The 27,630-nt window shown below is 48.2% G+C and overlaps 1 protein-coding gene across 1 annotated transcript in view; it reads right to left on the reverse strand.

Moving 5' to 3' along the window:
• Positions 1–23,372, reverse strand: part of TFCP2L1 (transcription factor CP2 like 1) — a 54,968-nt gene extending 31,596 nt beyond the window's left edge. Inside the window, exons 1-2 of the mRNA XM_049615300.1 lie at positions 23,217–23,372; positions 19,618–19,769 (exon numbers count right to left, since the gene is read on the reverse strand). Coding sequence (XP_049471257.1) covers positions 19,618–19,769; positions 23,217–23,278 — 214 coding nt within the window. The 5' untranslated portion in view covers positions 23,279–23,372. The remainder of the gene's footprint in view (positions 1–19,617; positions 19,770–23,216) is intronic.
• Positions 23,373–27,630: the final 4,258 nt, after the last annotated feature.

Here is a 27,630-nt window from a genome sequence, read left to right on the forward strand (position 1 = left end):
AAAGCAGGGGTGCCTGGGTGGCTCATTCGGCTAAGCCTATGACTTTGGCTCAGGTCATGATCTCATGGTGTCTGAGTTCGAGCCCCACATCGGGCTCTGTGCTGACAGCTCAGAGCCTGGAGCCTGCTTCGTATTCTGTGCCTCCCTCTCTCTCTGCCCCTCCCCTGCTCACACTCTGTCTCTGTCTCTCTCTCTCTCAAAAATAAAGATTAAAAAAAAATTTTTTTTTTAATTCCTTAAAGCAATTAACAGAGCTGGAACTAGTCAGTCACACCAAGAAGAACATGAACAGATGCCCAGCCTCCCTGATGGTCAAAGAAATGCCAAATGGCAATGATGCAATGCGAGTTTCATCTATCAGACTGGCAAAAATTTAACCGACTGCTAGCATCCCCAAAGGACAAAATATGGGCGTGGACTCTCAAACACACTAGAGGTGGGACAGATAATATCACAGCCTATTGGGTATTTTGACAATACCCATCAATACTGTGGATACACAGTCTATGATGCAAATACCCCATCAAAAAAGTTGCTGAATAACATGTTCACGATGTAACTGCACTTTTATTTTTAACTGTTATACATGCCCCCTTATATTTCTGAGTCTAATATACGTATCTAACAGTTGACAGAAAAGGACCTTTCCCTCTTAAATTATATACATCTTCAGCATTAACGCTGTTGAAAACTAGAAATATATTACATGTGAATTTGAAAAACATGAAACAAACAGTAGGGAGTGTCTCATACTGTCCCAGGCATGTAACAGATGCCCAACAATGATTGGTATTCTTTTTCCCAGTGCCAGGCCAGTACCCAAAACCCAACCAGACAGATGGGCATTTGGGGAAAACAGACTTCATCCAATAAACAGAACACCAAACACGTGCACACAAGGGCAGACACAGGGAGTGCCCAGCGTCTCTCTGAGAGCCCACCCTGACAACCCACAGTGCATTATGACTGTGCCCATTTTAGAGGGGAGGATACCAAGGCCCAGAGAGATACTGATGTACCCAAGGTGACGTTGCAAGTGAATGGCAAAGTCTCAGCAGCCTGTGGCCTGGCCCAAGACAAGAACGGGGAGGGCAGCCGGGGTCAGGTCAGATGCACTGGCGTTGAGCCTAGACCTTCCCATATCCTGGCAAGTTCATGACTTTCTCTGAATCTTCCCCTCCTCATCTGCAAAATGTCCTTTGCAGAGTGGTTGGGAGACTGAATGAGATAACGTACTTGCAGCCTGGCATGCAGTAAGTGTTCAACCAGTACCAGTCACGATTAGCATTTGCGAAAGGGCGTGAAATGCGCTCAGGTACTGAGCCCGACTCATGCACTGACCACTGCACTCAGTGCTGCACAGACGGACTCCTGCAGCCCTCACAAGAGCTCTGCGCACCGCGTGACCCGGCCACCCAAGGTCACACAGCCAGGAGGCAGCCACACTGGGACACGCCCTGGGGCGACCCCACCAGGGCTACCTGAGTGTCTCTGCCACCGTCGGGGGGGGGGGGGCCGGTGGGGGACACCCCTGCTGCCCAGAGCAGACCCAGCCCTGCTGGCCTCCCCCAGGCCGTGCCCACCAGGCGCTCCCTCAGGAGCGGCTGTGCCCAGTGAGCGGAACCCGGTGCAGGGCCTCCTGCCCAGATCACAGTGTTCCCAAGAACAGGAGGCAATTGCCCAGGCCGGCCAAGATTTAAAGGTTGTTTACTTTCCAACAGTTACTGCTTTGGGTAATTAATAGCATATAAAACATAATGGAGGCCGTCATTACCTCTGAGAAGGGAGGGCTGACCGCCAGCCGTCGGGTAGCAAGAGCAGGTGGAGGAAGCATTAACACCGCACACACCGTGTCCCGCACAGGAGTTTGTCTCGTCACCTGCACGTGGGCACTACCATGCCAATGTGTCGACACGAGGCAGGCTTCTGCGAAAAGGCTTTGCCATCAACACACCCAGGTCCTGATCGTGATGGCCTGTCACCTGTGTGACCTTGGACAGGGCACTTAACCTCCTCACAGCCACTCGTGTCAGGGACTAGGCATCATGCCCGGCACACAATGGATCCCGAACACACACACAGGAAGTATGTGTGCGTACGTACAGAGTAAAGGTGTCCGTGTCCTAGAAACTCTTTAGAGAAGGGGCTGTTTCCAGGGCCAGAGCAGGCAAAATGCAAGAGGCTCATCTTGTAGCACCAAAAGTGAGAGCAGGCTCAGAAAAAGGAGAGAGGCGTGTCCAAGTGTCACGGAGGCCCATCGGAAGGAGCCCCCACTAGCCACAACCGGCACAAATTGGGCAAGAGCTCAGAAACAATAATGCTGAATTTTAACCCAGAGAGTAAAATAAACATCCACAGGTCCGTACTCATGCAATAGATCAGTGAGTGCATAAATTAACGGTCGAGAAGAAAAAGCTCCTTCTGACAGTAGCATTCCAATTACTAAATGTAGAAACAGAAATAAAGAAAATCACCACGAAGCAAATGCTGCAGTAGAAATTGGTGCAAAAACGATCAACCAAAGGATCAACTAAGAGTGGGCGTAAGTTTGAGGACAATCAAGGTATCAGCATAGTCTCCAACCATCTCCTCCACCCCAAGGTATCTATTAATTACAAAGGGGAAAATACCAACTTCACAGCTGAGGAACCTGGCCGACGTACTAACTTATCAAGGCCAGCACTACCAGCAATGAGACAAATCAGCATCATGAACCCCTAACAGGATACGCTAGCCTGGGCACAATGTCACTTCTGTGGCATTCTTGCCAAAAAACAAAACCTCAATCTCATTATTTAAAAACATCAAACAAGGGGCGCCTGGGGGGCTCAGTCAGTTAAGCATCTGACTTCGGCTCAGGTCATGATCTCGCAGTTCGTGGGTTCAAGGCCCACATCGGGCTCTGTGCTGACAGCTCAGAGCCTGGAACCTGCTTCAGATTCTGTGCCCCACTCCCACCCCCCCCACTCTGCCTCTCTGCCTTCACTCTCCCCTACTCACACTCTCTCTCTCAAAAATAAACATTAAAAAAAAAATAAAAAAAATAAAAACATCAGACAAACCAAAATTGAGCGCATTCTACCAAATAACTAACCAGTAAGCACTCTTTAAGTCTGAAGGTCATGGAAGACAAGAGAAGACTGAGGGACTATCACCAGTTGCAGGGGACTAAGAAAACCAGACAACAAAATGCCATGTGGGATCCTGGATTGGATCCTGGAGCAGAAAAGGTCAGCAACAGAGGCAGTGGTAAAATGCAAGATGAGTAGAGATGTAGAGCATCGCACCAAAGGAAGTACCTGGTTTCAATCACTGTGCCGTGGTTCTTTATTTTTTTTTTTCCACTGAAAACTATAGAAAGCTTATGAAGTTCTTTATTTTTTTAAAGTTTATTTATTTATAATTTCTACACCCGCTGTGGGGCTCAAACTCACGACCCCGAGAGCAAAAGTCGCATGCTTCACTGACTGAGCCAGCTAGGTGCCCCACTGTACCATGTGTACATGTGATGTTAACATTATGGGAAGCTGTATAGAATATCGGTACAATTTTTGACACTTTGTATCTCTTCATCCCCTCGGACGCTTTTCCTTAAATCTAAAATTATTCTCTTCTCCCTCCCAAAATGCTCTGGATTCCCAAGTTCCACCTACAACTGTGGACAGCAGACCTCGAGGGGACCCAGGAATGGTCATGCTCATAAGCTAGGAATTGGCCTATCTTCTTCCTATTTTGTCTCCTGTGTGTTTATTGCTGGTTCATAGGAAATTCACTGATTTTTGTATGTTGAACTAGCGTCCAGCCACAGTGCTACACTGAATCTTTATTAAAATGAACAATAAGTAACTACAGATTGTCAACCCATTTCAATTTAACTGGTGAATTTAATGGTAAGCTAAAGTAAGTGGTAACTGCTTATGGTTCAACTTAACACGACGGTTCTTGCAGAGCAACAAGCAAAATGGCAACAGAAAAATGAGCAAGGGATATAAACCGCCAGTCTTTTGTAAAAGAAACGTAAGCATATAAAAAGATGTTCAATTACACTCGTAACAGTTATGAGAAATTAGGTGAATGCCAATTAAAATAAGGAGCTTATTTTCTATATGCATTTTAGAAAGGCTTAAAAGGCTGAAAACATAGAGTCCAGATATGGGTGTGGAGAGATAGGTCCCCTCCTGCTCAGGTGGCAGGGGTACGAATGGTAAACTACTAGGACAAAGAACAGTAAAGAGTAGAAAACCAAATCTCAAAGATCAGGTCAGAGCTGTGACTCACTCGGTCCCCTCCCCTCCGAGACCTGCCCTGCACCATATCCTGGGCTGACGTGTCCACATGCCCTTTACTGGCCAAGATTTTGGAGGTAGGAGCCAGAGTTCCTGGTCACTCCTATCCCAACCCCCAACATTCTGGCCCTGGGGCAGCCCCACTTTCTCTCTCAGCCTCTGGCAAGCTGAAGGACTTTGTAGTCCCCGTCTGTGCTTTCCCCTCACCGTCAGGCCTTCCAGAAGAGCAAGCACCTAGGGACCATGTCAAGGAACTGCTTGAGGGTGGAGAAAGGGAGAGGGTGGGAGCAGCCATGCTTACAGAGGGCCCGGCTCTTGGCCACATCCTGGCAGGTGAGCATGCGACCTGGCCTGGCCAATGGTTCCTGCCCTGGGAATGCCAAACCACAGGCAGGGAATGAGAACACCAGCCCCTCTGGGTGGCTGGGCTGAGGGCCTATGTTCTCAGGAGCTTTTGGTGGGCCTTACTGTCTGCCCTCTGGCCACAGAAGCCGGGAAGCTGGTAGGCAGAAAGAGTATAAAGCAGATCCCCAGAGAGGAACAGACAAGAAAGGCGGAGAATTCTCATGGCGTTCGAGCCTCTGGCTTCAGTTTGCTTCTGCGGCCAGGCTGTGGCCATGCCTTGAGGTCCCCTGCTCCATGCCAGGGGACATGGCAGCAGACAGCCACCGTGGCCACCAGAAGAGCCATCCTATCCTTACACCATCACAGAGACGGACAATAACCAGTGCTGGAGGTGAAGAAACTAGAATCCTCCTGTATGCTGCTAGCACATGGGGCAGCTGCTTTGGAAAACAGTCTAGCAGTTCCTCAAATATTTAAATGGAGTCCCCATATGACCCAGATATTCTGCCCCTAGATACATTCATAAGAGAAATGAAAATACAGGTCCACGCGAACACTTGTACATGAATATTCATAGCAGCATATTCATAATATGCCAAGAAGTGGAAACAACCCAAACGTCTATTAACGAAAGAATGGACAAATAAAATAAGGCCCACCCACACACCAGTGTTACATGGCAATGAAAAAGAATGAAGTTCCGATCCATGCTACAACACGGATGGCCCGTGAAAACATACCAGGGGCGCCTGGTATGAACATGCGAGCCCTGATCTTGGGGTTGTGAATTGCAGCCCCACATTGGGTGGAGAGAGGACTCAAAAATAAAATCTTTACAAAACAAAACAAAACAAAACATTATGCTAAGAGAAGGAAGTCAGTCACAGAAGACCACCATTTGTATAATGCTTTAAACAGAAAGTATGCAGAACAGGCAAATTTTTAGATAGAAAGTAGATAGTGGCTGCCTATGGCTGGAGGTGGGGAGGAAGGAGAAAATGGAGACGGTCTGCTTGCTAACAGGTGCAGAGTTTAAGAGGGACAAAAGCATTCTAAGATTAATAGTGGTGGTGGTATGATCCATTTAGTTGAATATATTAAGAAACATGGATTGTGTACTTTAAGTAGGTGGATTATATGGTATGTGAACTGCATCCCAATAAAACCATTTAAAAACAGAGAGCAGGGGCACCTGGGTGGCTTAGCTGGTTGAGCGTCTTGACTTTGGCTCAGGGCATAACCTCAAGGCTCGTGATTTTGAGCCCTGCGTCAGGCTCTGTGCTGACAGCTCAGAACCCACTTCGGATCCTCTGTCCCTGTCTCCTTCTCTCTCTCTCTCTCTCTCTCTCTCTCTCTCTGCCCCTCCCACACACACACACACACACACACACACACACACACACACACTCTGTCTCAAAAATAAACATCTAAAAAAACAAAATATAAATATAAATCAATCAATCAATCAATCCAGAGACCAGATTAAGCTGGTCCTACCCTGACCTCCCTTCCTGCTCTCCTCCCTTCCAAACAGCTGTGGAAAACAGCCAAACTTAACAGAAGGGAATTAACGTTTATTGAGACCCAGTGATACACCCAGCACTTAAGTATGACGTACCATACAAATTATAAACTTTTGTCCACCTGTGCAGTGACCAGAGTTTATTCATTCTGGGTACCCTGTCCCCTCAGCCTGATGGTCTGTCCCGGTTGCCTACTGCTTGTATGGTTTAGGGGTAAGACATTCAGGGCCCTGGCCGGCAGCAGTGCCCTTTGGTGCCAGGGAGAGCCTGCTGATGACCACATAAATGTCACTGCTGCTGACCATGTGACAGCTGCACAGTGCTCTGCTGAGGCTGTCTGAATTATGGGCACTAGGATCAAGTCTGTTTGAGGTTTCCCCGGGAATTTGGGTACATGCTGGTTTGATTGCTTTTACAGTAAAAAGCCAAGGTATTTTGCAGGAAAACAAAAGACTTTCTGCCCAAGTTAAAGAATACGTCAAGGCAGTGAGTGGACTGGATGCATTACAGAAGCCCCCAGAGCCTCCTGCAACGGGGTGCCAGTCCTCTGGCATTGCAAACTCTGTGCTCGGCAGCACACAACAAAGATACGAACGAGTCCACCTTTTCACCGGGGGTATGGGAGACCTCCTCGAGAGAGAACAGAAAAGCGAGTCCCCTAAAATTTCATTCTATGGAGTAACGATGGCTCGTCTGCGAGGACAGACATGGTATGGTCGCTGGCAGAGGCATCAAAACCCTTCTGGTCCCAAGTGACTGAGGCCAAAGACACCTTAAAAATATCCCAGAAGAATGCTGAATACTGACAGAAATAGTGATTGGTTTTGAAAAAAATGGTCAGCTTCGGGAGAGCCTAAAAAGCTTCTTGCCCACAAAGATGCTCAAGAGGGCAGGTAAAAGAATAAAGTGACTGACTGCACCCACAAACGTATGGCCAACTAATCTTTGACAAAGCAGGAAAGGATATCCGATGGAATAAAGACAGTCTCTTCAGCAAGTGGTGCTGGGAAAACTGGACAGAGACATGCAGAAGAATGAACCCGAACCACTTTCTTACACCATACACAAAAATAAACTCAAAACGGATGAAAGACCGGGGCGCCTGGGTGACTCAGTGGTTAAGCGCCAGACTTCGGCTCAGGTCATGATCTCACAGTTTGTGGGTTCGAGCCCCACGTCAGGCTCTGTGCTGACAGCTCAGAGCCTGGAGCCTGCTTCAGATTCTGTGTCTCCCTCTCTCTCTGCCCCTCCCCTGCTTGTGCTCTATCTCTCTCTCAAAAAATAAACATTAAAAAAAATTAAAAAAAAAAAAAAAGGGGGGATGAAAGACCCAAATGTAAGACAGGAAGCCATCAAAATCCCTAGGAGAAAGCAGGCAAAACTTCTTTGATGTTGGCCGCAGCAACTTCTTACTCAACACATCTCTGGAGGCAAGAGAAACAAAAGCAAAAATGAACTATTGGGACCTTATCAAAAATAAAAAGCTTCTGCACAGAGAAGGAAACAATCAGCAAAACTAAAAGGCAACCGACAGAATGGGAGAAGATATTTGCAAACGACATATCAGGTAAAGGGTTAATATCCAAAATCTACAAAGAGCTTATCAAACTCAACACCCAAAAAACAAATAATCCAGTGAAGAAGTGGGCAAAAGACATAAATAGACGCTTCTCCAAAGAAGACATCCAGATGGCCAACCGACACATGAAAAAATGCTCAACATCACTCGTCATCAGGGAAATACACATCAAAACCACAGTGAGATACCACCTCACTCACACCTGTCAGAATGGCTAACAGTAACAACTCGGGCAATAACAGATGTTGGCGAGGACGCAGAGAAAGAGGACCTCTTTTGCATTGCTGGTGGGAATGCAAACTGGTGCAGCCACTCTGGAAAACGGTATGGAGGTTCCTCAAAAAATTAAAATAGAACTACCCAACGACCCAGCAATTGCACTACTTGGTAATTTATCCAAGGGATACAGGTATGCTGTTTCGCAGGGGCACATGCACCCCAATGTTTCTAGCAGCACTTTCAACAATAGCCAAAGTATGGAAAAAGCCCAAATGTCCATCGATGGATCAATGGATAAGGAAGATGTGGTGTGTGTGTGTGTGTGTGTGTGTGTGTGTGTGTATATATATATATATATATATATATATATATATATATATACAACGGAGTATTACTTGGCAATCAAAAAGAATGAAATCTTGCCATTTGCAACGACGTGGATGGAACTAGAGGGTATTATGCTAAGCAAAATTAAAGAAAGACAGGTATCATATGACTTCGCTCACATGAGGACTTTGATATAAAACAGATGAATATAAGGGGAGGGAAGCAAAAATAATATAAAAAACAGGGAGGGGACAAAACATAAGAGACTCTTAAATATGGAGAACAGAGGGTTGCTGGAGGGCGTGTGGAGGGGGCATGGGCTAAATGGGTAAGGGGCACTAAGGAATCTACTCCTGAAACCATGGTTGCACTATATGCCAACTAACTTGGATATAAATTTTAAAAAAAGAATAAAGTGCAGAACAACACACAAAGGGAACAGGACAGTGAAGACAAAGGAAACCAGCCAAAATCTCTGAGATGACACACTCCCGGTTCTGCCTAGAGATTACCCGAATGACAGCACCTTGACATCAGACAAAGAGTCACAGGACAGATACCAAGACGATGAGAGGTCATTTTGAAGAAACTCAGAGATGCTCTTCGCGTTTCCCTACAAAGTCTAGAGAGAGAAACAGAGGATTTCATAAGTGACGTAACAAAAATTAAGCGCACAAAGCGCCTGAGGTTCAAATCAAAGGTCTGCGACCAGAGCAGGCAGCTCTCCAGTGCGGAAATGCACAGGTAGCAAGGGAGATTCAAAGAGCCGCTGCTCAAAGTCTACACTGCCCGAGTGCATGTAGATCAGGACATGCAACCCTGCAGAAAACCATGGAGGAGGAAACTTACTGCTGAGAAACAGGGAGGTTTCCCCAGGTGCATGGAAACATCAGGCTTGCACATCCAGACTGTGGCTCCTACCGGGAGACGGTCAAAGGCCCCGAGAGAGCAAAGGGAGACCAGCTCCCGTGAGAATACGGCTCAAGAAAGTTTGCGGTGGTTGTGCAGACTGAGAGGAAGCTCAGACAACTAAGAAAAAACTGGCTGACTCTAAGTCTGAAATGTAGCTTTTCTCACATAGCTCCTTTGTGCCCACCATTCCACTTGCAGCCCAGGGCAGCGCCCAAGGTCACGTATTAAATTTACCATGTTTCTGGGGCCCCTGAGTGGCTCAATCATTTAAGCGGCAGACTCTTGATTTCAGCTCAGGTCCTAATGTCAAGGGTAGGGAGACTAAGCCCTGGGTCTGCCCAGGGCGCAGAGCCTGCCTGGGATTCTCCCTCCCTCTTCCTTTCTCTCTCTTTCTTTCTTTCTCTCTCTCTCTCTCTCTCTCTCTGCCCCTCCCCCCCCAAAACATAAATAAACATTTTAAAACTCAATTAATTAGTTAATCATGCTTCCGGATGCTTTGGTATCTGGGGCCTTGCTGACGCAAACCCTCCTAGGGCTAGACAGTTCTCAGATTATAAATAACTAGCCTTTGTGTGTGGCTTTCATATGCAAACCGAGCAAGCCACAGACCACACCCCAACCACCTCCTCCCAGAGCTTTCCCTCCAGGCCACTATTCTCCTGCCTAGGCCACTCCAGCTGGGTACCAGAGCTGGGAGAGCCCCTACGCCCCAGAACTACTCCTACACATATTTATTCTGCCTCGCCCATTCCTTCTCCTAGAAACCACAGTAAAGGCTCCCATCCAGATTTTTCCCCTCAATCTCTCTGCCTCCTGAGGGACTCTGGTACCCCCCTGCATGGTGGGGTGTGCCCCCTTCTCTTGAGGAGTAGGAGCTATCTTTCAATGGTAATTGTCTCCTTATCTGTTGGCCTCCCAACGCTTGAAAAACAAGAACACCTACATTTTAAATAGATCAGGACATCCCCTTAGTCATCAGGCCCCCATCGGAGCAGGAGGGGTTAGCTGTGAGGGAGGAACACAGGGGGATGGGCAGATTGGATTCAGATTCACAGAAGCCAATCTCTAAACATCTACAAGCACAGCAGGTCACCTGAGGTGTCTTCTCTCTTTAAATTAGCTCTAGAGGCCCTGGATGGCTCAGTTAAGCAGCTGACTCTTGGTTTCTGCTCAAGCCATGATCCCACGGTTGGGTTTGTGAGCTCTACATCGGGCGGCATGCGGGCAGTGCAGATGGGTTGGGATTTCCTCTCCCCCTCTCTTTGCCCCTCCGTCACTCATTTTCTCTCTCTCAAAATAAATAAACTTTAAAAAGTAATTAATTAACTCTGATGGAGGCCTGTTTCATTTACCAGGTTACTGAACTGGTGTAGAATTGTTCTCATTTCTAATATAGTGTTTCCAGAATATAGACGGTATTAAGAGAATTCTTATGACTATATCATTCCTAGTTCATCGGACGCTCTGGAAGTAGACTGTACAGTGTTATATTTTAACTTAATTGGTCCACTAAAGTTTGACATGACCAGGAGACCTCTGAAACATTAAAAATCATTTCTATATGCTTTGAGCTGAGATGAACAATCTGTCCAACTAACCTTGTATTCATGTCAATAAACGCCCATGATTTTAAAAACAATGAAGAAACAAAGAACCAATCGACAACAACCATACCCATTCATTGATTAATCATGGAGAATTGACTATTGGGAAAGCATTTGTTCCGTGAGGTTTTTTTTTTCTTTTTAACCTATGTTACGCGGTTTCTAAATTTTATGTACCCAAAGTAAAGTACCCATGCATGGCAAGAACAAAAAACAGCAACAAATATCTCATTTAATTCTCCAAACAACACCCGAAGGGGGTGTTCTGTTTTTTGTAGAAAGCACAGGCTGAAAATAGGTTCAGTAAGCTGGGAAAGAATAGAGAGCCAGAACCAGAACCCGGGCACATCCCAGCTTTTCATCTGCCACCCAGATACTAAGAAAGGATAACGAATAGAGTCATCCAAACTGATGTTACCAAGAAAGGGAAAGACTTTATTAACCTTGACACCACATGCTGGCTATCTTTCATGGATGAATGCACGGATCTGCCTAATGCTTTTTAGGGTTGCACAGAGCTCTACTACGTGAAGGCTCCATATTTATAAGTTACGGAGGGACAACGTGATGTCTACCTGGGAAGTAATGGAGGTGGATTCCTACTTCATTCTTTACACACCTGCACAAATGCCACAGTGTCAAAGACTTGGGAAAAACATTTTTTAAAAACAGGTGAATAAATCAAAATCTTGAGGTAGAGAAGATATTTCCTAAATGGGATATGAAGAATGGGACAAAACGAATCAAGGCAAAATCCAACAACCTGGTCCCACAAAAAAAAAAAAAAATTTAATGTTGATTTGTTTTTGAGACAGAGCACATGAGCTGGGGAGGGGCAGAGGGAGAGGGAGACAGACAGGCTCCGTGTTAGTGCGGAGCCCAATGTGATGCAGGGCTTGAACCCCAGAACTGCGAGATCATGACCTGAGCCCAGATGCTCAACCAAATGAGCCACCCAGGCACCCCCTGATCCCATGAAAATTTGTAAAAACCTATATTATGTAAAAGAAAGAACAAGCAAACAAATGAATGAAGAATGAATCAACAAAAACGTGGAAAAATATTTCTAACGCGTTATCCCAAATATGCAAAGAGCCTATACAAATAAATAAGGATAAAAAGCCCACTTGACAAATAGGTATATAGCACATGAAAAGCAAACAGAATAGTAAAAACCAAATAACAAAAAACATATATACAGATTCAGGGGCATGTGACTGGCTCGGCCAGTGGAGCATATGACTTCTGATCTCACGATTGCGAGTTGGAGCCCACATTGGGTATAGAGATTACTTAAAAACAACATTCAAAAATAAAATACGTATTCAGTATCATTAAGGACACAAATATTACAGCACAAATACCTTATGCTTTCCCCATTACTTTAAGTGGGTTTTTCAGTGGGTTTGGGGGGTGGGGGAGAGAGAGTATGTATGTGTACGTGCACTCACAAGCAGGGGAGATGGACAGAGGGAGAGAGACAGAGAATCTTAAGCAGGCTCCATGCTAAGCATGGAACCCAAAGCAGGGCTCGATCCCACGACCTGGGGATCGTGACCTGAGCCAAAATCAAGAGCCGGACGCTCAACTGACTGAGCCACCCAGGTGCCCCTACTTTAAGGTTTTTGAGGTGAAAATGTTTTGGCAAAGGTACAGAAGAATGGAGGTTCTTCATTCACTCAAAGAAGTCATGTATTCCAGGCACTGAACTAGGAGCAGCAGTGAACCAGGGCTCTGCCTTTGAGGACTTTATATTCCAGGTGTGGTCGAATCAAGGGACAGATGATACGGCAGGGAGAACTAAACAATTATTTAGTACTTATTGTTCACACAAGTAAAAATAAGTGCACCTTCACTGCAGGGCAGTATGGCAATATCTATTGAAATTTTGTGCCGGCAATTCCATTTCTGGATATTTATCCTGCAGATAGTCTCACCCCTGCTTAAGCACAAAGATATGTGAACATGAAGGCTCACTGACGTGCTGGGTAGAATTATTTAAAAAAACGGAAGTAGGGGCGCCTGGGCGGCTCAGTCGGTGAAGCGTCCAACTCTTGTTTTCGGCTCAGATCATGATCTCACGGTTTGTGAGTTCACGCCCCGCATCAGGCTCCTTGCTGACAGTTCAGAGCCTGGAGCCTGCTTCAGATTCTGGGTCTCCCTCTCTCTCTCTCAAAAATAAACATTAATAAAAAAATGTTTTTAATAAAAAAACTGGGGACAGGGGACACATAACTCTGCTTACCACTTGCCAGATTCTTGTTGCTCACTTAATTCTCAAGAGCAACACAAAAATGAAACCATCTCCATCCCACAGGTGAGGAAACTGAGGCTTCTAGAGATTAAGTGACTTCCCCTAGAGCAGAAGCTGGTCAAAAGACTGCAGCCATTCATTCTTGGTCTTGGAGCTGGAAGACAAGACTTCCCCGCCCAGAGTTCTTATCTCCCTGGCCATTCCGTCAGGTCACTGTGGGTGGGTGGAGAGCCTGAAAGGGGGGGAGGGGAGGGGAAGAGCAACTGATTATGCTTTCTGCTCAAGGAGGCATTTTCTACCCCCTTCCATTCCTCCACAAGTTGTCTCCCCTCCAAGTTTCACACACTCATCCTGAGAACTGCATAAGGAGTACCAGGTGGCAGGTATCGCTCCCGGAAGTGCCCAGCAGAGAATCCTGCCTTGTAGGAAGTTCCAGGCCAGGAAAAAAAAAAAAACAAAAAAACACCTCTCACCTTCCAGAACTCCATTCATTATCACACCCCTGCTCAACCACTCCCCAGACTTGCCTAACTGCCTAACACAGGAGAGGGAAGCAGATTTAGCCTCTCTCAGCCTACCTGTAATATGGGGATCATACATTTTGGGAGAATTATTCAAAAGAGAACATCAGAAAGAGTTTGTAAATTCTACAGGGCTGAACAAAGTATCACACTAAAGGCGGAGGTCCTCCACAAAGCTTTACGTGGTTGAGGATCCAAGCAAAGCAATCGTCGACACAACAGCTGACATCAGCTAGGGAGGGGTCCAATACCTTTTGGAATCACAAAATTAAAGACGGTATTTTAACAGCCTGTGTAGGAAATGTCTCCTCCAGGTTATGTCTATCATCTGGTTGTACAGTGAATGTAGAAAAGAAAAGTTCAGCAGGCCTTCCTGCCTTTAATCTGTCCCAAAGCTCCCACCTTGCAATTCTTAGCTCTAGAACCCACCTGTGTTCATCTTTGAATTACAAAAAGGATAAAGGGCGCTGGGGTGGCTCAGTCATTAAGCATCTGACCTCCACTCAGGTCATGATCTCATGGTTTGTGAGTTTGAGTCCCACATCGGGGGAGATCAAGCCCTGCTTCAGGTGAGCCCCACTTCTCTATCTACCTTTGTAGGAGTCTCTCTTTCTCTCTCTCTGTCCCTCACTCACTTGCACCTTCTCTCTCTCAAAAAGAGAATTAGGGTAAACAGGTTTCTATTTATTAATAATGGCCAATTTTGTGTGCTTACTATGTGCCAGACACCCCTTTCAAGGCTCTACAGGTATTAACCCATTTTGTCCACATAGTAGCATTTTCTTTGTAGGGACTTTATTTCCTTCATTTTATAAATGGGGAATTGAAGGCACTGAGAGGTTAAGTAACTTGCCCAGGTGGCTGCCCAATGGCTCAGCCTTCACAAGGCAGCTGGAGAACTCGGCCATCTGGTCTACCCCTCCAGCCGTATCATTCAAACTCTTCATGTTCCCCCAACCTTAGTTAACCTAAACCACTTAGGGTTCTTCAAGATAGACAGTGTGCTTAACTGCACCTCCACCCCACCCCTGCACGCACACACACACTTCATTCTTGCCTTTGCTTGTGGCTTTTCTTTCTTTGCACTAAACCACCTCTCATTCCGAAGGACAGGAAGTTCATTCATGACTCCCGTAAGAATCTATTACTATATTTAAGATTCAAGAGTTCTTCATAAGGAAACACCAAAAGTCTTCTCCAAAACAAGTCAGTCTTGCAAAGCTGTTCCTTATCTCCATGCCAGAAATCCCTACACAAATTGCCTGGGGCTCTCTTTCCTCGGTTCTCCCTGACTCCTCCCACTACCCCAGCCTTCTGGCTCCAGCCTTCAGGAAAGATCTGGCCACTGACAAAAAGGTTGATCTGGGACTTTGCAGACCTCCATGCAACAGCTGTCCACCCACTTCTTAGGACTCCATGTCAGAGGAAGAAGACCTACATTGTTTACAAATCATTTCTACCATATATAAAATCAGCCATTAGGCTTGGTGAGAAGACATCCATATGGAACACACTGTCCTGACACTACGCCGAGAAATGAGCATCTGATGGTTTAAATGTCTTCCAGACAGAGCATCCCTTCATGTTTTCAGAGCTTTAAAAATACCATTTTAAGGAAGAAGTTATGGCGTGGCCTCAGAAATAGTACAACAGACATCACAGAGCCAACGCAATAAACATTAAATCCTGTTAATAGCAGGGCGCCTGGTTGGCTCAGTCAGAAGAGCAGGTGACTCTTGATCTCAGGACTGTGAGTTTGAGCCCCATGTTGGGTGTAGAGATTACTGAAAAAAATAAAAAAATTTTTAAAAATTAAAAAAAAATACCATTAATATCTAACTTTTCAATTAACCAAAAAGGTTTTAAATGACGTATCAAAACCATTGTTTTTAACTGAATCAGTGACAATGTGTCCTATGACATAGAAGTATAGACTACCTTAAATAAAAGACACTGAAAGAGATAATCAGTTCAGCATTATTAGTAACAGCAACAAAGAGAGAAGAGGGGCGCCTGGGTGGCTCAGTTGGTTAAGCGTCCGATGTCGGCTCTGGTCACGACCTCCCTGTTCGTGAGGTCGAGACCCACACTGGGCTGTGCGCTGACAACTCGGAGCCTGGAGCCTGTTTCGGATTGTGTCTCCCTCTCTCTCTCTGCTTTTCCCTGGCTCTCACTGTCTCTCTCTCAAAAATAAATAAACATTTAATTTTTTTTTTTTTTAAAGAGAGGAGAGAAAAATAGAATGGAAAGTAAATCATGCCTACTGTTTAATTTTCTAAATATCGATAGAACACCTACTTCGGTATCACAGGCACCAAGCTTAATGGCAGGGATACAGCACTTAAAAAGATAAAACGTGGCTCTGTCCTCAGAGTTTCCACTCTATTATGGGAAACATGGTAAAAAAAAAAAAAAAAAAAAAAAACAAAGCAAAACACTACACTGTATATTTTCTTCAAGCAGTGATGCCACTATACTATCCTAAATAACAAGAAAAAATAGTGAAATAATATGCAAACATTTTAAATGAGGTTAAAGAGGCTTTAGTGACAAAAAATGTTATTACAAGAAGAGTGTTTAATAAAATCAAGAAACAATTTCATAAAGTGTATCATCTCATCGCTGTGAAAAAAAGAAAAAAGGTATACCAAGGAGATTCGGTGGTTGTAAAATCCATCTGTAAGAATATGATCAAGAGGAACTAAGAAAAATGATTAAAGGGACTTCTACACTCAAATAGGGAAACAATTTCCAAGCCACAATAAACAGGTCAGTGTGAAATGGGGCAAGAATCAATGAATATCTGAGCTACAGGACAAATACCTATACAAGGGGCGAGGCGTTGTTTCTGGACCAATACCCTAGAATATAGCTTTTTTAAATGTTTCCAAAGCGGCATTTTAAGCCAGTGAGAAAAGGATAAACTAGGCAATAACTAGTAGCTTAACTATCTAGAAAAATAAACAAAGTTAGACCTTTATATCACATCATAAATTCCAAATGTAATGTGACAGTATAAATCTCACTGGTAAGGCTGAAAAAAAAATATATATATATATGTTAAGTAATAATAATCCAAAATATCATTAAACGCCTAATTACTAAGTTTCAAAAAATATTGCAAGTGCTTTTCAGTGTTACAACTTGGAAACCATGAAATGAAATTTAGGAAACTACTAAGTGATTTTCGGGTGGGTGGGCATTCTTAGCATAGAAGAAAAACTGTTTTAAGAGACTGAAAGATTTTACAATAGACATTTCAAATAAATTTTTACACAGAAAAAAAATTATGACACAGATCCCACAGCATAAATATAATTGTCACCCAATAAATATAAACGGCTGGCAGCCAACAAGGGAAAATGTTTGCAACATATAGCAACTAAAAGTTGATACCTTTCAAATATGATGTGCTCTTACAATCAGTGAGACATAAACCTCCCAATAGAAAAATGGACAAGGAACATGAACATTATTGATGGAGAAATGTAAAAGATCCAGAAACCTATTTTACAATAAATATTTGACCACACCGACTGACGAATACTAGCTTACGATAACCACAATGACAGAAATTCTGCGTTAAGTTCCGTGTTTCACTATTCAGATGAAAAGCCACAACATCCAATATTGGGAAAGACAGTAAAATGTGCCCTGCTGGGACATTCTGCTGAGAAGGCTTCGATCCAGTAATCCTACTTCGAAGGTAATTTATTAATTTTTTTTTAATCAACATTTCACACAAAGATAGCAACTGAAAGCTGAGTGTCCATCCATGACACTGCTCGAAGCAACAGACCTAGAACATGTGATATCTTGCAACCATTACAAAAATTTAGGTTCTCAAAGCATTTCGAATGAAATGAGAGAAGTTCAGGGGCACGTGGGTGGCTTGGTTGGTTAAGCGTCCGACTTTGGCTCAGGTCATGATCTCACAGTCTGTGGGTTCGAGCCCCACGTCCGTCGGGCTCTGTGCTGACAGTTCAGAGCCTGGAGCCTGCTTCGGATTCTGTCTCCGCCCCCCCCCCCCCTCCCCGCCCACGTGCGTGCACGCTTTCTCTCTCTCTCTCTCTTTCAAAAATAAACAAACATTAAAAAAAAAAAAATGAAAGGCAGACATACTTCTGGAGTAGGGTCACAGTTCTAAAAGATGCATTCACAAATACACATGGAAATCAGGTTAGCAGGGGTTCTCAGGTGTAATTAGGAGATTTCACATTTTTTCTCTTCCCATTTTCTTCCTATACTTGTCTAAATCATCCAAATTGTTTATCATGAGCACGTGTTATTTTAATTATCAGGAAAATGCAACTTAAAATGTATCTAAAGTAAATACACCAAACTGACACAGGATAGTAAGACCATGAGGCAACTCTTTTCCCCTCTTAACTTTTCTGCACTGAACAAAGGAGAAACTCTTAAAAAAGGCCCGGTATGCGGACTGCCAAACATGGTCCAAAGTTGGCTGATTAAAGGGGGGAGGGGTGCAGGGAAGGCAGGCAAGGCAGGCAAAGGCCTTGCAGTCGGGGCAGGGAGGCGGGTGCACACTCAGTGTCCCGGGCCAGACTCGTGGCCCCCAACCACTTACTCCTCAGCACCGCAGGACAAGACCAGAACAACACCAGCCCCGGGACTCAAAGCTCAGCAAACAGGAGCCAATTTCTCCAGGCTACCTTGAGACAAAAGAGCAGAGGCCCAGACAAGAAAGCAAAGGTACACAAGTTTGTAGCATTTGACATTCTCTGAAAGAGAAAGGAAAATGGCGGAAGCCCCTCCACAGACCAGCCCAGAGGCATTCTTCACCATGGCCACCTCATACTGTCAGAGACTGAGTCAGGCCCCCTACTGCAACCGAGTTTGGGCTTGGCAACCAGCTGAGGCCAGGGAGTCACCCAGGGGAACAGGCATGCCCTTCCACTGGGTCATGTCAACCATGGGAGGGGGCTTGCTTCCTTCCGGAGAAGACGCAGAGCCACCTGCTAGCACTCAGCTGGTCCCCCCCCCCCCGCCAGAAGCTGGCCAGCCAGCAGAGGACAGCCCAAAGATCCGGCTGCATTTCCACCCACCTGGCTGGCTCTCCAAATTCAGGACTCCCAAGTTTTCCAGAAAGGAGGCAGCCCACGTAAGACAAAAGTGCCGTGGCACCCTGCAGGACAGTGCAGGCCCACCGAAACGGCTGTGCTCCCTGCCCCTCTGCTCTCCCCACGGAGAAACACAGGGTCAGCGAACCCACCTGATGCCGGGGTGTCTAGGAGGTGACCCAGGAAGGAAGTTCAATAAACACACACACAGGCTCACACAGAAACCGCAAAAACGCCATCTGTTGGGACGCTGATCCACGTGTCCTGATAAAGGCAATCAGCAGCCCAACAGCCGTTATCATCGCAGACACTTAGAACAACTTCATTCCTTTCGAATGTCCCAAAATTACACTTCTCGGTTTCCATGTGAAAACGCGGAGGCACAGAGAAGGCAGCTCAAAGTCACGGACCTGAGATTCAGACTGCAAAGCCCACGCCACTTCTCCCAGGACGCGTGCACGGCCCTGTCACCAGCACCACACAGGGCTTCCGTCTGGCATGTGCGGGGTCCAGCCCCCGTGGAGCATTAGGACGGGGCCAGTCTTCCCGCCACGGCCTGCTGCGGCTCCAGAAAGGACAGCAGGTCCGCTATACCTCACGTGCTCCATCTACGTCCAGGCAAGGACATCGGTCGTGGTCACAGTCAACAGTAATCACACCAGTGGCCACGGATCGCTGAGCACCTGCCCCACGGAGGGCGTGCACAAGAAACCGCGCGTACCCCGCGGCTCGCCTGAATAACAACACAGCTGCTGCGTCCACTCTGCAGATGAAGACATAGAGGCTCAGGGAGGTCCCAGGGCTGGGAAATGCAATGTGTCTGACGCGACAGCCTCCCTCCCGACTAACCCCACTGTGACAAGGTAAGGAAGCCGGAAGGGGGTCATTCAGGTCGACTCCCCATCCCTCCCGGGAGGTCGCGCCGGCCCCCAGGCTCTGCCCCGGCCCCCGCGTTCCAGCCACTACCTTGGTTGAGATAGGTCAGGGTCTCTTCGTGCAGCTTCACGGCCGGGGACGTGGCAGCACACAGCACATACTGCAGGGGCGGCAGGCGGGTCTCACTCTCGGGGGACAGCTGCGGCTCCTCTTGCTTGAAGATGGGCAGGGCGAGCACATCGCTGCAACACACGGAGGGGGCAGTCAGGCATGGGGCCCCCCCCCGGGAGCCCCAGGGCCAAGACACAGCCTCGATGGACAAGCGGATCCTGACCAGGGGCACCAAGGGCAGCGCAGCGAAATGCAGGGCAGCGTGCTGGCTCAGCTTTCTGAACCCCGAGTCACCAACGCTCAGAGAGACAGGTTTCCAACAGAATACACCTGTCCCCAGTGGCCCTGCAGGGATTTACAGAATCGAATCAAGGAGGCAAAAATGCAAACTTATCTACTATCTACAAATTACAGAAGTCTTCTCTGTGTCACAGGGACCAGCGGCAGTGGGGTAAACTGTAAATGCCACATGGTTTCCATCCACAGGAGACTGCTCCTTAGGAAGGCTGGCTTTTAGCATAAGAATCTGAACAAAACCTGTAACTTTTTAAGTCAGCCATTCTATTCACTGGTGGCTTCTCGGGCCAATTCACCCCTGTCCTTAGGGCTCTGTAAACTATGCAAACACGTAGGAATTGCATTTCACTCGCTCAGGTGACACCCTACCACCACCACTCTTCAAAAAAAAAAAAAAAAAAAAAAAAAAAAAAGGACAGTCGACTCATAATTTTAAGGGTCATACAGTATCTCCTAAATGCAAAACAAGGAGGAAAGACCTTGGCTTTAATTCAGTTTTCTTTATCCAACTGGAAAACATCAAGATGCTCAGATTCTTTTCCTCCACCTCTGAACAACTCCCCCTGACATTATCCAAAAGAAAAAAAAAAAAAAATCAGTCTCACATCAGCCTAGGACTTGTATCTAGACGTACTGTTGAAGCGTCCTCACAAGGGAAAAAGAAATTCTTGAGAACGCGAATGACCTGTGAGCAGGAGTGGCTTTAAGACCTCTAAATTACAAGCAGCTAGGAAACCAGTGCCAAAAAAGCCCTGGGGCCCTTATCTTGATCACCCTCCTCCCTCTGAGTGTCCCGGGTTATGAATCAGATCCACTGACCCCGCTTCACTATATAAACCACAGAGTCACTGGTACAATCTGTTCCTCGTTCGACACAATAAACCAGTAGTCTCTAAAACACAAACCCGGCACACACCCGAGCAATGCCAAACCATTCGCGGGAATTAAAGTCTGGCTCAGAGCACACCTGGAAACTCTCCTGAGCAGGGGGGGCCTCCTGGGCCACCATGTGCAGCCCAAAGACAGGAGCGCAGTGCTGTCCTGGCCCTCCGAACACCACACTTTCCTTCTGCCAGACTGGCGCTCACTCCCAGCCCAAGTGGTTATCTAGGAACATGGGAGAAGCAGGCAGGCCTGCTCACCTGGGGATTGCATAAGGTCATGTTTGCCCAGACCATGTTAAGTTAATAATCCATGCGCCTGCTGCCTTTAAATTAAAAAAAAAAAGGAAGAAGAAAAGGCAGGGGTGGTAAGAACCATCACTCAACAGTAACTTGTTTCAAGCCTGGCATCCTTATTTGCCAAGGAATAAAAGTCACGAGAACATCAAACAGAAAAAGGAAGAAAAGAGTAAAGGCCACTACTGGTAAGGTCAGACGATTTGCACAAGTGGTGCAGCATGAGGAGACCAAAAATAAAATATAAAAACCAAGGAAAAGGACAAGACGCTCACTCTGGAGTTGCGGGAACCAGTGGCAATAGTCACTGACCCTCACCTTGGCCTTCACCGAGGTCAGCCTCTATAAGGGTGAAAACCCTAGCTTCCAAAGAGCGAAGTAAAAATATAAAAAATAAAATAAATACCATGGACCAAATGTTTCTTTATCCGTGCCCCCAAAATGACCCAGAAACCAATATGGCTTTGGGGCACCTTGCACCCCAACTCCCACCCCACCACCTGACCCCCAATACAACACCAAAATCCTAAAAAGGTATCTAAGGAACTCCACAGACAAATTTCCATCTCAGTAGAAGAGCCTCCTACACAGTGGGGCATTATTCCCTAATGGGATGACATTTTAAGTATCCAGGAAGTTTTAAATACACTCATATTCCACTCAAGGTCACCTTCAAACTTGTTTTTAAGATACGGCAACATATTTAATGGCCACAAACTAAAATTTGGCCAAAACACCACAACTGTAACCACATGGCACAGTACCATAAAAAGGGACTCCAGTGTGGCGGTTCATATAGGTGAATGGATACAATTTTGCAGGGTCTAACAACCCCCAGTGGACTCCCGACATCCCCCACACCCTCCCCCAGCAGCTTCCCTCGGATGACATCACCGGGGTCTGCAGGGAAGCCATCATTCCTCAATTAAGAGGCTACACTCTGCCACCTTCTACTACTCAGACCCAGGAATAAGGAACAGAAGACACATCAGTTAAACCCAATCATTTCCTTGCTTCCAGAAGGGTGATGGCTTCAGAGAGGACTACTGGACGCATACTTATCAGAAGCCAGGATTTCCAAATAACGTGGACTGCTACATCTGAGTGAGAACTTCTTGGGGCAAAAAAAGTCGAGGGGGGAGGTAGGGGGGCACTCAGAATGGCTCTCACTTCAGGGCTACCAGTGCCAGCGACTCCCTCTCCCTGGGTCTCACGACTCACTTTCTCTGAGCCCATACCAAATGCCCTTTGGGTTAAATTAGGCACATTTCATAAACCGTGACTAGGATGGAAATAAAGACAGGCTAAAGCTGGTTCAGGCGAGTTCAGAAAATGAAATGACTGCCCATTAGTGCCCAGCCAGCTGCAGAACAGGGAAAAACAATCCTCCAGGAACCGAAGCTAACGGGGCTCGTACTTCCTCAAAGGGGATGGGAGAGAACTTTGAAAAAAACAAGCACGACTTACTTTTCCCTTTGAAGAGCACTAGTCAAGTCCCTGCAGAAGAAGAAAGATTTCCATCAAGGGTAATAAACGTGCGGGCCCCAGGCCGATAACGCAAGACCACCTGGAAGGAGGGGGCCACCTGTTCCTCGGAGCCCCCGCCCGCCGGCGCGCGAGGCTGAAGCGCGCCCTCGCCGCTCACTCGCCCCGCGGCCCAAGGTGACTGGAGAGGGCGCGAGGCTCGGAGAAGGACCCGGGCAGAGAGGGGCAAAGAGCAGGGGACCAGACTTCCCCGCGACGGGCACCAGACTGACGGCAGGAAGTTTCCTCTCTCTTCCCGCGCGAGCGTGGAGAGGAGAGACGGGGGAGGCGGCCGGACTGGGCGGCTGCGGCCAGCAGGTGTGCGCTCCGCGTCCGCCAGGGTCGTCGAGGGAGGACGGGCCCCGCCGGGGTCCGTCCGTCCCTAGGCGGGACCTTGGCGACGTCCCTCCCAGTCCCCAAAGGGCGGACAGCGGGAAGGCCGGGGCGCGGCGAGGGCGCTCGGGACCCGGGGCCCTGCGGCTCCCGCCCCGCCCCGGGACGTCCGACGGCGCCTCGCCCGCCGACCCCGGCCGCGCCCCGCGGGCTGCGCCCGTAAAGCCGGGGCGGCGCGGCCCTTACCGCAGGTAGCTGCCGGAGCTGTGCTGGTTGTAGTGCTCGGGCTGCGTGTGCCAGAACAGCATGGCTGCGGCTCCGCGCCCGCCGCGACCCAGGCGTGGCAGCAAACCGGCCGCGGGCCGCGCCGACGTCCGGCCGCCTGCTGGAAACCGCGCTCGGAACCCCGGGTGCCGGCCGGCCCGGCGCATTTATGGACGGCCCGGGGGCGGGGCCACGGCCGGACCCGCCCCCCCAGGCCGCGCGGCGGGGCGGTGGCTCCCGGAGGCCGCGCACCTGGGTGACCCGCTCCGGCGCGCCCTTCCCGGGAGCGAGCGCGCGGCGGCGCGGCGGCGGCCTGGAGCCGAGGGTGGGGCCCAGGTGACCCTCGCCGCCGCCCCGACGACCTCCCGGGCTTCCTCCGCGCGCCGCTCCTGACTCCGCGCCCAGGGCGGGTCCGCACAGCTGCACCGTGGTTGGTGGGGGAGGCTGCTTGGATGTGACGGACCCCGACCGGACACTCTTCGCCCCCCTTACCTTGCTCTTGTTTTGTGTGTGTGTGTGTGTGTGTGTGTGTGTGTGTGTGTGTGTTTAATAGCACTTTACACTCTGAAATCGTGGCACCTTTTATCTTTGTTGATTGATTGATTGTCTTTCCCACTAGCATATAAGCTGCAAGAGGGCAAGGCCCGGAGTCCAACTCCTCGAATATCCCCTCTGCCTGGAAAGTGCTTGGGACATAGTGAGTGCTCAATAAATATTTGTTGAATACATATGGAAAAAAAAATGCATCGAGTGTGTAATCAGAGAAGGCTTCCTGGAGGAGGTGACATTGAACCTGGATCTTACAGACTTGGAAGAAACTTCTCTGAACATCTGGAGGGAAAGTGGCCCAAGGCAAGGGCAGCAGTAATTGCCAAGGCAGATCCATTTTAGCATGTCTGGGGCCGGGTGACCTAGGGGATAAGGAAATAAGGTGAGAGAGTTGGAAGGAGCAGATGACAGAGGGCCTGGCATGCCCTGGCCCGCGCGGAGCTGGGATTTCTAAGTACGGTTGAAGGAGGAGAGTTGAATACGTGATTTGCTTTTTGGAAAGATCAGTCTGGAAGAAGTGTAGACAGTGGGTAATGGGGGAGTGGTCAGAAAGGAGGGAGTGGAGGTCATAGAGACATGATTCACACCCAAGTGATACCCAGACCCCCCCCCCCCACTACAAGTCACAGTGCCTGGCACAGAAGAGGTGGACGTTCTGAGTGTTGATGGAATGAAGCCCCATGAAGACCTGGAAGTGAAACTCCAGCTCCCCCAGGCATGGATGTCAGTACTCTGCTCTCACAGCAACTCTTCCTCCAGCCACAAGTCACAGCTGGCAAGGCACTTCCTCTTAGCTCTCAGGGACTACTACCTGCCCCCCCCCAAGATGTTCTTCTATCCCAAGAGGAAAACAAAAGCGTGTCATTCCAATCCCCCTCCAAAGAAGGACTTACTGTGTGAGCCACAGAGAGGGCCGTAAGCAGATAGCCCCCCAACCATCAGCCCCTTCTGGGATAGTCTCCACTGCAGACAGCCTCCTCCCCCAAGGTCACACCCAGGTAGGGGTGGTCTACATCCCAATGACTACTGAGACAGGAGAATGAAAGTCTGGCCATCTTCTGCTGATGGGCTAATTTAGCCCCAGGACACGCCTAGGGGCAGGCAAACCTGTCCTGGGTTCCTCCCAAGGGATCTCCCTCAGTCCACTCCTGCTTCCTTCCCATCCCTTACACAGGTATTAATCTCAAGGAAACTTCCTAATAAACATCCTGAACGCTAAGCTCTGTCTCAGGGTCCGTGACAAGTGCAGCATCTAAATGGGAGGCTCTCTGGGGTAGTGTGCAAAGAGCATACCCTTTACTGGATCCTTTCACTGGACAAATATGCCCAGAGCACCTGCCATGTGCCAGGCATGGCGCGGGATGCAAGTTTGCATTCTACCTGGAGAGGCCTTTGGGAAAGCAACAATTCCAGTGCAGTGTGATCAAGGCAGTACAGGCTGCTCTGGGAATATGAGGGAGGGCTTTGAGTCCCCGGGGAAAGTGATGTCTCCTGATGGATGGGTAAATGGAAGTTAGGCCAATCCGTGAAGTGGGGGTTGGAGGAGTGTCTCCAACTGAGCACACAGCATGGGCAAAAGCAAAATGCAGTGGAAATAATCCTGGCCCTGTTCCAGGCTGGCCCCTAGGAGGCCAGGCAGCTTCTGCCTCTGGTTTTCTGGAATCCTGGACCACCGTGTAGAGCGTCCAACCGCCCCATTGGAGATCAAAGCCCAGCCAGCCCCCCACCATTCCAGCCACGAGCAGATGCTGCAAAAGGAACATGAGCCCTGCCACCGAGCCTTGCCCAAAATGCAGATTCGAGAACCAGTGCTCTTTGGCTACCATCAATTCCTATCCTAAAGCCCTGCATTCCTTTCTTGGAACAAGACTGGCCAGTGTACCAGGGCCCAGATGCGTGTCTGTTCCTGAGGAGTAGCAGCCCGGGGCCCCACAGAGTCCTCAAGGGGCAACACCTCTTGGCAGCTCCACCCGGGATTCCAGCTGCTCTGGGAGGAGGTCACCCTGAAGAGTCCGGGTCCTGATGCCTGCGAGGATGGTTTTGACAAATGCATAGGAGTTTCTGGGCGACCAAGGTTGGGGAAAGGAGGTATGCTAGCCAGAGGGAAAAGTCTGTATAATTATATGTATCCCAGTATTGTTTGTAATAGCAAAAATTGGAGACAAACTAAATGTCCATTAATGGGAGGCTAGCTATGCCATCTGTGGCCTGTTCACGTGATGAAGGACTCCGGAAGCCTGCAAATGAACTAGAACTCCGTAGATGAAGCCCGGAAACCTAAGGGCAGGGCAGAGAGAAGCCAAGTATAAGTTACACATTGTATAATATGCTTTCTCAGGTTTAGAAACATGCAGAATAACACTAGATACTGCACAGGAGTCTTTACCTATGTGGCCAGGAAGTAATAAACAGCATTCTCAGAGGAGGACTTACCTCTGGGAAGGCAGGCTCACATAGGGGCCTTCAACTAACCGAAGGCCATTACCATTATTTATGGAATCATTTCTCCCTTAGGCTGGATAGTGGGAACATGAATGGCCATTAGAACACTCTTTATGGGGGCGCCTGGGTGGCTCAGTCGATTAAGTGTCTGACTTGATTTCGGCTCAGGTCACCATCTCACAGTTAGTGACATCGAGCCCAGCGTTGGGCTCTATGCTGGCAGCACAGAGCCTGCTTGGGATTCTCTTTCTCCCTCTCTCCCTGACCCTCCCACAGGCTCTCTCTGTCATTGTCTCAAAATAAGTAAATAAACATTAAAAAAAAAAAGAACACTTTATGTATTTTGGCAATCTGAAATATTTCATTTAGAAATAGATTTATTTCTAAGTATATGTAAAAGCCAGAAGCCTCAGCAGCCTGTGTGGCACAGGAGAGAAAAGAAAAGGATCACGTTTGCCCGGCTCCAGAATTCAAGTTTCACAGGCTTTGCCTGGAGAGGACAGAGCCCCTTCTAAAATAATTGGAAAAGGCAGGTACGGATGCCCCCAGGTATTTGCAGGTAGCAAGCAGCTCGCATCTGCCCAGACCCCATGACCTTTCCTTGCACAGGCCGTGCCCCATGCCCTGATGTCAGCCACTCAGGGCCCACACACACAGGAGGGACTGCTCGTTTTGGGGGTAGGTAGAAAGGAGGTGCCCACCCCAGCTGTCCACATACTGGGAGGACAGGGCTAGTGGACCTCAGTGATGTCTGATACCAAAAAGCTGTTGATTTTCCTGACTTGGACTCCCTGAAGGGGAGAAGGACTGAGATCCTCCCTGTTATTTTGGGAATACCTGCTCTGGGCTGGACACTTCCCACAGTAGCCCTGGGAAGAAGGGGCTGCGGGCCCTTTGGCAGATGGGGAAGGAGGGGCTTCAACAGAGTAAGGGGGCAGCCACAGTTTGCAAGACCACGAGATAGAAGGAAAAGGCCAAAGGGCCAAGAAGAGGTGCAGACCAGGTGTCTGCCTATCCACCCCTCACTAGAAAAACGCGCGGTCTGCCCCTTGGCAATTTCTCTGGCAGGTTCGCCTAGGTAAGACGCCTCTGCAGAGCTCAGAGGCAGGGATTTCCTCCTGGGGGGAGAGCCTCTCCGGGGAGAGAAGGGGCACTGTTACGCCAATAGGCTTGGCGGACAGGGGGTTGCCCAAACACAGGGTGTACAGCCCCGTCAGGGTGAGGCCCGGCCAGCCCTCACTGCTGTTCCCACGGCCCAGACAGAAAATAGAATCGGACTGGCAGGAGGGAGCCCTCGTAGCCCCGGTCTCTGGCCTTCCAGCCTCTCCTTATAGCACCTCAGCCCTGGAGGCCCGCTGAGGCGCAGCGCCCTGCGCAGGGGACCCGGAGGAAGCTCCCACCTGCT

Source organism: Panthera uncia (genome assembly GCF_023721935.1).
Source record: "Panthera uncia isolate 11264 chromosome C1 unlocalized genomic scaffold, Puncia_PCG_1.0 HiC_scaffold_3, whole genome shotgun sequence".
NCBI classification, from domain to species: domain Eukaryota; kingdom Metazoa; phylum Chordata; class Mammalia; order Carnivora; family Felidae; genus Panthera; species Panthera uncia.